Source organism: Mercenaria mercenaria, chromosome 2 (genome assembly GCF_021730395.1).
Source record: "Mercenaria mercenaria strain notata chromosome 2, MADL_Memer_1, whole genome shotgun sequence".
NCBI classification, from domain to species: Eukaryota; Metazoa; Mollusca; class Bivalvia; order Venerida; family Veneridae; genus Mercenaria; species Mercenaria mercenaria.
The window spans coordinates 51,561,463-51,573,358 of NC_069362.1; the positions used below are offsets into that span (position 1 = coordinate 51,561,463).

Below are 11,896 nucleotides of genomic sequence, written 5' to 3' on the forward strand. Positions count from 1 at the left end.
TTCTCAAGTCACTGTTCAGGCTCCTGTGAACTTGACCTTTGATCAAGTGACCTCAAAATAAAAAGGGGTCATCTACTCTGCATGTCCAATCATCCTATTAAGTTTCAACATTGTAGGTCAAGTGGTTCTCAAGTTATTTCCAAAAAATGATTTTACATGAACAGGCCACTGTGACCTTGACCTTTATTAGACTGACCCCAAAATCAATAGGGGTCATCTACTCTGCATGTTCAATCATCCTATGAAGTTTCATCATTCTGGGTCAAGTGGTTCTCCAGTTATTGATCGGAACTTGTTATCAATGTTCAGGCCCCTGTGACCTTGACTTTTAATGGAGTGACCCAAAAACAATAAGGGTCATTTACTCTGCATGAACAATTATCCTATGAAGTTTCAACATTCTAGGTCGAGAGGTTCTCAAGTTATTGATTGGAAATGGTTTTCCATATTCAGGCCCGTGGCCTTGACCTTTAACAGAGTGACCCTAAAATCGTTAGGGTTCATCTACTCTGCATGACCAATCATCCTACGAAGTTTCATCATTCTGGGTCAAGTGGTTCTCAAGTTACTGACCGGAAATGGTTTTCAATGTTCGACCCCTGTGACCTTGACCTTTCACAGAGTGACCCCAAAATTGTTAGGGGTCATCTACTCTTTATGACCAATCATCCTATTAAGTTTCAACATTCTGGGTCAAGTGGTTCTCAAGTTACTGACCGGAAATGGTTTTCAATGTTCAGGCCCCTGTGACCTTGACCTTTAATGGAGTGACCCCCAAATCAATAGGGGTCATCTACTTTGCATGTACAATCATCCTATGAAGTTTCAACAGTCTGGGTCAAGTGGTTCTCTAGTTATTGATCGGAAATGGTTTTCAATGTTCAGGCCCCTGTGACCTTGACCTTTGATGGAGTGACCCCAAAAACAATAGGGGTCGTCTACTCCAGCAGCCCTACAACCCTATGAAGTTTGAAGGTTCTAGGTCAAATGGTTCTCCAGTTATTGCTCGGAAATGAAGTGTGACGTACGGACGGACGGACAGGGCAAAAACAATATGTCTCCTGGGGGAGACATAATTATTCCAAATTATGCAATACTAATAAAGTAGAGATAATAATCCTGCACTCAGTTTCTCATATTGAAAGTCTTAATCACAGACTACAATACAGGTGAGCTTATGTGAAGGCAGATCCACTTAATCATTACTGTGAATCAGACCTGGGGTAATTAAAAATGTAATTGTAACTAATTGCAATTCATTTTTGGAAATTAAATTACATTTCATGAGTAACTGAACATAATTTGTACATTTTTCCCATTATATATAATTATAGTGCAGCTTTTGAATATAATATATTGGGAATTACAAGCCACATATATTAACTCAGTGGACAAAACCATGTTTGTTGAACAAATATATATATAACTAGAAAATGCTTTTGTAAAAAAGCGCATGTCTCCCCCAATGCAAAGTCCTATAGGCAAGAAGTAAATAGGGGTCAGGAGCAAAAGTCAAAGAGACACTGATGGTTGGCTGCAATAGGGATCATCTACTTGGCATGTCCAATCATCCCGCTAAATTTCAACACTCGTGGCCTAGTGGTTCTCAAGTCACTGTTCAGGCTCCTGTGACCTTGACCTTTGATCAAGTGACCTCAAAATAAAAAGGGGTCATCTACTCTGCATGTCCAATCATCCTATCAAGTTTCAACATTGTAGGTCAAGTGGTTCTCAAGTTATTTCCAAAAAATGATTTTTACATGAACAGGCCACTGTGACCTTGACCTTTAATAGACTGACCCCAAAATCAATAGGGGTCATCTACTCTGCATGTTCAATCATCCTATGAAGTTTCAACATTTTGGGTCAAGTGGTTCTCAAGTTATTGATCGGAACTGGTTATCAATGTTCAGGCCCCTGTGACCTTGACCTTTAACGGAGTGACCCCAAAAACAATAAGGGTCATTTACTCTGCATGAACAATCATCCTATGAAGTTTCAACATTCTGGGTCGAGAGGTTCTCAAGTTATTGACTGGAAATTGTTTTCCATGTTCAGGCCCCTGTGACCTTGACCTTTAACAGAGTGACCCTAAAATCGTTAGGGTTCATCTACTCTGCATGAACAATCATCCTACGAAGTTTCATCATTCTGGGTCAAGTGGTTCTCAAGTTACTGACTGGAAATGGTTTTCAATGTTCGGGCCCCTGTGACCTTGACCTTTCACAGAGTGACCCCGAAATTGTTAGGGGTCATCTACTCTTTATGACCAATCATCCTATTAAGTTTCAACATTCTTGGTCAAGTGGTTCTCAAGTTACTGACTGGAAATGTTTTTCAATGTTCAGGCCCCTGTGCCCTTGACCTTTAATGGAGTGACCCCCAAATCAATAGGGGTCATCTACTTTGCATGTACAATCATCCTGTGAAGTTTCAACACTCTGGGTCAAGTGGTTCTCTAGTTATTGATCAGAAATGGTTTTCAATGTTCAGGCCCCTGTGACCTTGACCTTTGATGGAGTGATCCCATAATCAATAAGGGTCATCTACTCTTTATGATCAATCATCCTATCAAGTTTCAACATTCTGGGTCAGGTGGTTCTCTAGTTATTGATTGGAAATGGTTTTCAATGTTCAGGCCCCTGTGACCTTGACCTTTGACAGAGTGACCCCAAAATCAATAGGAGTCATCTACTCTTCATGACCAATCATCCTATGAAGTTTCAACATTCTGGGTCAAACGTTTTTTTAGTTATTGATCGGAAATGGTTTTCAATGTTCAGGCCCCCGTGACCTTGACCTTTGACGGAGTGACCCCAAAATCAATAGGGGTCATCTACTCTTCATGATCAATCACCCTATGAAGTTTCAACAGTCTGGGTCAAGTGGTTCTCTAGTTATTGATCGGAAATGGTTTTCAATGTTCAGGCCCCTGTGACCTTGACCTTTGATGAAGTGACCCCAAAAACAATAGGGGTCGTCTACTCCAGCAGCCCTACAACCCTAAGAAGTTTGAAGGTTCTAGGTCAAATGGTTCTCCAGTTATTGCTCGGAAATGAAGTGTGACGTACGGACGGACAGGGCAAAAACAATATGTCTCCTGGGGAGACATAATTATTACCAGTGACACTGCCCTTAAACAAGCTTAATTGCATTTCATACCTGTGAAAAATAAAAATAGAAAAATACAGTCTGACTCAATATTAATCCATAATGGTCCTCTACTGATCATGTGTTTTTATTTTTTATTATTATTATTATTATTATTGAAATGTGAATCTCATGTTTATGTTACAGTATGTACATACTGAGAAATTTAATAATAAACTTGATTCATGATCTAGCTCCTTTCTTCTAAACCAGATATAACTGTCTTATAATTACAAACTGGTAATCTTTGATAATGTTTGCCAATGTTTTGGGTTTGTTTTTTTTAAACAATCAAATCAAATCATAATGTTAAATTATAACTTGCACCAGTACTTTTCTGATTTTTATTGAAGTAACACTGAACACTGTTACAGAAACCAGAAAAGTTAACTGCAGATATATCCAATTTTGTTTTAAGGCCTTTATACCATCAACATAGACACACACACAGTGGTTTATGGTATAAATAATTATTAATGAACAAAATCATGTTTATCAATGGGAACTGAGGATATATAGACAGACCTGTTTAAGTCCTGGGTATTAAATGTGAAATTCACTGCTGGCTGCAGCTGCATCTTCTGTACCCAAGCCTCATATTAGTGGCAAAATATTAAGGACTGACCATCAACTTATTTGCTAATTTAGGACTGAGTGATATTTTCTCACAGACATTGATGTTTCTTTGTGCAAAAAATGCAGTTAAGCAATACTGGAACTGAAATTTGTCTCTGTGTGTATTATCATGTGTATGCAGCTCTATGAATACCTTTCAATCATAAAACTTTAACTGATCGGTGTTCATGTTTAAAAGCATTTTGAGTTGTTATCTCATCTGGTAATTGAATGTAATTACTTATATTTTCTCGTAATTATTTTACATTAATTAATTTCATTGTTAAAATTGTAATTTAAAGTCCAAGCAATTAATTTATTACATTTCAAAGTAATTGATCATCCGGTATCAAGTCAAAACGTTCCCTAGATCATCCAGGTCTGATATGAATACAAGAATAACTGTTCATTAGACGAGCTGCTATGTAAGGTTTGCAGCATCAACTCTTGGCAAGTTAGTGGACATATACATTAATACTACACATGAACCCTTGTCTGAACTTATTCTGAGATGGCTCATTTTATTAGCTGCCATAATGTCTAAAGTGAAGGGCTGCGACCCGTACAGTTGCCATCACCCTGTCTAATGTAATCATGATCAAGTTATTTTACTAATAGGATTACCTTCATCGCTAAACTGTTCCATATCAAAGTGTCCATTTAAAAGCGGGGGGCTGCTGTCCATATTAGACACATCAACTGAATCCGACGAACTTCTACTGCTTCCATTCTCATCCATTTTCTGGTGTAAATTAAAATCCGGGTCGAACTATCTGGAACGAATGAGTTATAATAAGCGAGCATTTGCTAAGGATCCGCAAAGTTATCACAAAAAAGCTGCAAAAATAATGAATCTATCACAAATGTCATGTTAAAAAATTTAACTAATGTTATTGTAACAAACCTGTGCAAAGTGAAGGGAAATTACCGAATTACACTAAATCTATTTTTAGAAACAAACTAGTAAACAACCTACCACATTACCTTTGCATTATTATTTCAGGACACAGAAATAAATTTTGATAATACAAATATTGTCAAGTCAGTTTTCCTAAATATATTTTCAATCAACAACGGCTGAAACACTTATTTATGACTTTAAATTTGTTTGATGTCATACATTGCACAGAAAAATCTGAAGTTAGGGAAATTCCCACTTTTCTCCGATTGGCTATTTGAATCACGGCAAAAGTTCGTAAATATTCGTGTATATCCGTCAGTTTCTCTATGTTTCGGAATTTTATTAAATATGCGGACGTATGTAATTTCATCAGGTCAGGCACTGCTATTGATTTTTTCCATAGGTTTCCATTACAAACAAAATAGCTATACATAGTAATGTTCTCTGCAGCGCATATAACAAATTTTTGTACGTTGGTTATATACGCGACGATTTACCAACCGTTGCACAGATTTGGTTGGGAGTCATGTCTTTGGTATCGAGACAATACTCCTCTGGGACAATACACCCTTGGACTATACTCCTCCAGGTCTTTACACCCTAGGACTTTACACCTCCCTTATTTATAGAACAGAACTGTTCTGTTCCTTATTTATATACTAAAGATATTATTTGTGTAGGCAGTAATAATTATTGATTAAGTTGAAATTGATTTGATTAAATAGAGGGAGTTTGTCACACTTACACTGAGTAACTGATAATAAAAAGTTAGGCATGTGGATATTAATCCACTGTTGATGTTAATGAAATAGATTGAAATTGTTTGGGAAATAAAAGTTAATTGGGTATTTTTGTAGGCTCTCAACACAAAATATTTAGCCAAATCTGACTGATATTTTCCAAATAGATTTTAATTCTTTTGTAAATGTTTTAAGAATGGATGCTGGTTCAAAAATAAATTTCTGTCTTGTTGAAATTTGCTTTTTTCAGATTTATGTATTATTCAGCTTTCTGATTAATAACTCATTTTTTAACATATTTATTTATAATTATTATATTTTAATTAATAACTCATTTTTAAACATTTTTTTAATTATTACAGTATTAAAATTATTATAACTCTGTTTCAAACTTAATGTGAATTGTAATTGACCAATTTAGGATTATTTGTCAATTATTGTGAAGGTAGAAAGATTATATATTAAAAATGATAATTAAAAGGTGTTTGTCAATGCATTTTGTATCAGTCATTACATTTTATAAAACAATATTAAAATATTTTTTAATGTATTATGAAGTTATTTAATTTAAAAGATAATATACATATATTTGAGACAACATTTGTCTGTTTAAAAACTGATCTCATTGCTTTATGATATATATTGTCCAAAATAAAAGAATTAATTCTAAAAAAATATATTGTCGTAAATTACATGTTAATATTATCTTTCACATTCCTGTGAAATTCCAATTCAAGCAAGTGTCACTGTTTGATAGTAATGTCACATTCCAGAGATGCTATTATGTCTAGCAATTAGTTAATTCCCACATATCACATGCCTATATTGTTTTATTAAAGTACACATGGAAACAACTTAAAGAAGGAAAAGAACAAATTCAAAGATATATCACTTTTTTTAATAATTTTCATAATTTATCATTTCATTCTCATGGCTCAAAAGCATGTCATGCACGTTGACGGACTCATTGAGTGGATCACCCTCGGTGTCGCTGAACTGAACGTCCATGACCTCTTCCTCACGAGACATGTCTTCAGCTTCATGGTTGTGAGGCGCAGACTTACACGGATCGCAGAGAAAGTCGATGTCTCTGTCCTCCTCAACAATTTTCTTGTATTCTTTACGTGAGACCCCTACAAAGTAATTTAATTCTATTGTGACTTTGTTGACTTAAGGTGATTAATCAGATTTTTGTCAACTAATTCCTTACGTAAGTCAACTAATGGATTTTCTAAGTGCTCAAAATACATGTTAAGAGTTATAGAACTTGACCCAGTGAGGTTGGTAATTGACCTAGGAAAAGAAAAAATAAGTGTCAAATCTATATGCCTTTTCGGATGTTTTAGTTAATTTACGCAATGACTGTATTTTCAAAATAGCATGTTACCAAGGGTTCATGCATTTTTACGTAATGTAATGTTATCGATGCCTGTTTTATTGTAACATTATTTTATGCATCATATTTTTATGAATTGCAATTGTTTCTTGTGTAGTATTTATTTTCCGGAAACGCTGGTGACAAGAACTTTGTAATTTTGTATAAGACCCTTCTAAAATAATTTTTCTTCCACTTTTTCTACAACGGTTAAATATGACAAGATTCAGTAAATGAACCATAAAAATTACGATACGTTTGATCCGGTAAATTGTTAGTTTGCACATAAAACTTATAAAAACAGATCCGGTCAGACGTCGGACTCGAACCCACAACCCTGAGGAAATAAATTCCACTTTTGTACAATAAAATCAATAATAACTCCCGAAAGAACTAAAAACTTAGTGGAAAAAAGGTAAATAAGGAAAATAATATAGGTATGTGCTTTATGTTATCAAATTAACTATTTAAAGAGACTGATGTAATGTGACGGAATGTGAGAATAAAATTAACTACTGTAAACCACATTTTCAGAAGTAGATAATGAACCATTTTCTTATTTCAGTAACAGTAAACAATGAAATGGAAATCTTTAAAGGTGGTCAGTCACATTTAAACAACATTTAATGACATTTTTTACTTTTTGTATATTCTGGTAGAGAATTATTTAAGGAACAAAAAGACCGATTACATAGAGTTAGATTCCTATTTGAAATGTATATTTTATCATTTTTGTAAAATTTTGCAATTACTCCCCTTTAATATGAAAGTATATAAAAAGCAGAGTATTTCTTTTTATTAAAATTTCGATACAAAGTCTGGTTTTACATTTGCATTTGATAGACATATCAACTATTGAACAATCTGAACCAAAATGCAAGTTTAAAAGCTGTGTGTAGCTTCTGAATTAATTTATTTTCAATCTATCTTGGTTGCGCAACCAAGAAAGGCAAAGGGAGGTAATAATATTTTTTCAAACTTGCGTTTCTAATGAATTTCATCTAAAAACATAATTTTTAATGCAAATATTTTACAAATATATTACAATATGTCTAATATTTATACATTTCCTTAGGCAAAGTATGTTTATTAAATTTATACTTATGATAAAATAACTCTATCTTGGTTGGGCAACCAGGATAGGAAAACGAAATTTTAAAAATACCTCCAGTGAAAATCTAATTTGTATTAAGTGTTAAGTGAACATAAATGAGTGTAAATGATCAGATGCTAAATTTGAACAAATCCATATAAATGTCTTTGATACTTATGTAATTTAAAAGCACTTACCAGAGTTTCCGCATTTGATATGCTGCCATTTTCCACAGTTGTCACACGACAAGGCAAGATGACGTGTAGCAACAGTCTTAGAACAAAAAGCACACTTATTTGACATTGTAATCCAGTAAAGAATAACGGTGTAACATAAATGAAATCTTAGAATAAGACATTATTCCAAGGTAGTCTTAACATATATACCCGGTCAGATAATTAGTGTACATTGTTCCGATTATGAGTATATCACACAAAACATTTAATTCTTTTAATTTTTTTAAATGCAATCATCATCAAAGGATCAATTAACTTTTGAAATTCTTGTTACTATATTTGGGTGTGCAAACTTGGTAAATTATTGTGTTTATAAGATGCTAATGTTTAAATATTATCAATCAGTGGTCATTAAAACATCAAAGATTCAGGTGTTAATGTTTCTTTTGTGATGATCAATTGATTAACATAACAATTATATTAAGGTTGCTTTAATCTTGAACTTAGAAAAGTGTGACACAAATCATTATCACTTTTGTATTATTACAGCTATAAAGTTTGATTTTTAAAAAATAAACAAGATTTTATACTCATAATTTTGAATAAAATAATTAAATATATGAAAAAGTTGTAAATATATATATATAAAACCTTGGACTTTACACCTCCCTTTTGGAGGAGTAATGTCTCAGGTTTGGAAGGTGTAAAGTCCCAGGGTGTATTGTCCCAGAGGAGTAAAGACCTGTATTCATGTCTTTTACCAAACGCGCAGCGCAAATAACAAATGTAACTTTAAATAGGTTATAACACACTAAATAGTTGTTGTTCTTTATTCTATATAAAATTGACCTAATTCCAATGACCGTGGCACACATCAGGACCCATTTTAAATTTCTGTAACCTACATTTTCTTGAAGAATATTGTCAGTACTAATTAAAAATCAAAAGAAAAGTGGGGGTCATGTTTGATGCAAGAAAAATAATTTCAGTCAAACACACAAACTGCAAAATCAGCTAAAAATGAGACCCCAAATTATACTGGTGGTGTATGATCTACGTTTCCATGAAAAAATTTGTAATGTTGTTATTTCATTATGAAAATGCTACCTACATGTCAAGCATAGATCTGTCGTGTGATTGTAGCAAAAAAAAAGATTGCAAAGAAAATAAGGAAAATAGCTCTACAGAGCAAAAAAACTGAGGACTATTTGTATCCGCCATTTTTTTCGCGCCATTTTTCTATTTAGTGTCTGTATGCCAATATCAGTAATTTGCCTTTCGGGTTTGGTAAAACCAAAGAACTATAAAATACATATATTTATTTTTATAGCTCTTTGATAAAACATGCAGTTGGTCCATTGATTAATTAATAAATGTCAAATGCTGAATATCTTAATTGGTATTAAATTATGTGTCATAATATGGTTTCTCCATCATCAGTAAATTCACAGCACCCGGTCACCAGGTTTCAATATCTCCGATCTGATATAACATGCGTGAAGGTGTGATTTCCCCTGGCTTGCACACGTCCTCCTCTGGTATGTTTTAGGCTATTTTAATAATTGTAGTATTTTTACTTCACTCAAACACACACTGTCATTTTATACCGGATATTGTACATTAATGAGACGTTAATAAAAAATTAATTAGCACATTTCACCAAAGGATCTTTGTACAGATTTGTATTGTATTGTATTGTATTGTATTGTATTGGAAACACACTAAACTGAGAGATGACAATTAAATGTGATCCTTTTCATAAGATAAAATGCCAGGCACCAAAACTTGTAATTTTGTATAGGCTTAATTTATTCAATTTTTACAATTTCTCTTCAATGATACCTACCTACTTTGTTAAATAGCATGAAAAGGTCAAATGCCTAGTGACACTGTGATATTGTCTTATAAGCTGGTATATACAACTTGTTTCTATATAACATATTTTCTTAGTATGTATATGAGAGTGTAGAATAAACTGTAGTTCTGTACATTTGTGCTTTACTTATATAATCACGACTGACCCCTTTTAATCTTAAGTGGCAATTAAAAAGTCAGGCATTCATCCAGACGCTTGTAAAATATTCCACATTTCACAGGAAACATTTTATTGCTAGATTTTGATTATGGTAAACATTACCCTTTTTATCCAATCAGCCTTTATCTCATTGACTGTTACTGGTTTTCCTGGCCTTTGTTTTTCAGCCAACCCAAAGCTGCGTTCCTGATTAATATTAAGTAATGCATTTCGCCACAAAGAAACGCTCCACCATCACTGCCTACAGTATTCACGACACAACTGAAAACCGTTACCAGTGTGCTTCGTGATGTGAAGTGGGACACTCAACAAAGTCGACGTAACTTTTCAAGGACAAGTTATATAGGATAAGGAAGAGAACTACTTCTTCCCTTCAGCAATTGTCCTATGTAACAAACTACCTCAGGCTGCTGTTGACCAGACGATGATGATGATGATGATGATGGTACTAAAAGCAACTGACACAGCACATTCTCTTAGTATTAAAATATCTAACTGGACCAAACATATACTAGTAAATAATTTGTTATTATTTTATTGCTAAATAATACATACACAATTAACATGCAATAATACCTTACAAAATATTTACTAATGAATTAGACCACAAATTACCTACAACATCATAATGATAATAAAAGAGAAAAAGGAGAAAAGAAAATAGAAGAAATGACGGAAAATATTAAACACAACTCCTTAGTTGACGAATCTCCCACCACCCTGCGCATGGCATCTCCCGCCCCATTCCGTCCCAGGATCGCATCTCCCGCCCATTCCGTCCCAGCATCGCATCTCCTGCCCCATTCCAACCCAGCATCGCATCTCTCGCCCCATTCCGTCCCAGCATCGCATCTCCCGTTCCATTCCGTCCCAGCATCGCCTTATTCCGTCTCAGCATCGCATCTCCCGCCCCATTCCGTCTCAGCATCGCATCTCCTGCCCCATTCCATCCCAGCAAAACCTACCCGCGAAAGTTCCGTCTTCGGAACTTTAGAGAAATGGTTAAAATGATGTTGATGATAAAATGATAACAACAATATACATTTAAATAGTAACCTTTGTAAATTTTAAGTACCCGATATCAAGTGTCCTAATACAAACAAACAATAAGCATATATCAAAATATGTAAAAAGATAAAAAGTACTATCGTATTATTTCAGGCGCATTTATCTAACAGGAAACAGTTAATCAAAGTTGGTAACTTCAGATCCTAACAAATGACTGTTACTTTGTTCAATTTTCGGTCCCCTATTATTGTACATGTATGTCCTTTCAGGAACTAAAACAACAAAAAGCGGAAAGTATTATTTTAGGGCGTTGTTCTTCTGTCAACATTTTCCTTTTTCGGACAGTAAGTAAGAAGGTATAGACGCTACAGCTTTTAAATTAGCAACATTTCCTATTTTCTTTTTGTGGTCAGTTGGTCAAAGGTCAGTGACCTGGAGAGTGGAGACTGTAAGTGGTTGCCACATTCAACAGGTGTTAAAGTTATAAACTTTACACATTGACTAAGTACGACTAGAGGAAGATCTCTGTTGCTTTTTGAGGCCAGGTTTTCAAAGGTCAAGGCCACAGGAACCTGACATAACTTTTGGTAATTTGTTCTTTTCCGGGCTCCAAGGAAGAAATTACACTAGCTGCGCCTTTTTTAAAATTTATACGATGACAGCACCATTAGAGGGAGATCTTTTCGGGTCAATACATTGTATATGTCTTGGGGTGTTTTTTACAGAGAGCCACATTGAAACTTAAGATGTATAATATGTTTATTAACTGTTATATAGATAGATCTAAATTGATGTGTCAAGAA

The 11,896-nt window shown here is 34.2% G+C and overlaps 1 protein-coding gene and 1 long non-coding RNA gene across 4 annotated transcripts in view; both read right to left on the reverse strand.

The window, feature by feature from the left end:
- LOC123562200 (nuclear factor NF-kappa-B p105 subunit-like) overlaps nt 1-4,936 on the reverse strand; it is a 57,153-nt gene extending 52,217 nt beyond the window's left edge. The window contains exons 1-2 of one of the 3 annotated variants that reach the window (XM_053536593.1): nt 4,750-4,936; nt 4,390-4,534 (exon numbers count right to left, since the gene is read on the reverse strand). In XM_053536593.1, the coding sequence (XP_053392568.1) occupies nt 4,390-4,504 (115 nt within the window). In that variant the 5' untranslated portion in view covers nt 4,505-4,534; nt 4,750-4,936. Of the gene's footprint in view, nt 1-4,389; nt 4,539-4,741 lie in introns of all 3 variants that reach the window. The other 2 variants (XM_053536592.1, XM_053536591.1) reach the window with 2 other exon arrangements.
- Nucleotides 4,937-5,470: 534 nt separating this feature from the next.
- On the reverse strand, nt 5,471-10,174 carry LOC128555121 (uncharacterized). The gene is made up of 3 exons (XR_008369804.1): nt 8,702-10,174; nt 8,072-8,147; nt 5,471-6,699 (listed from the first exon to the last, which is right to left on the reverse strand). It is a non-coding gene; the product is annotated as an uncharacterized LOC128555121 (long non-coding RNA).
- Between the last annotated feature and the right edge of the window lie 1,722 nt (nt 10,175-11,896).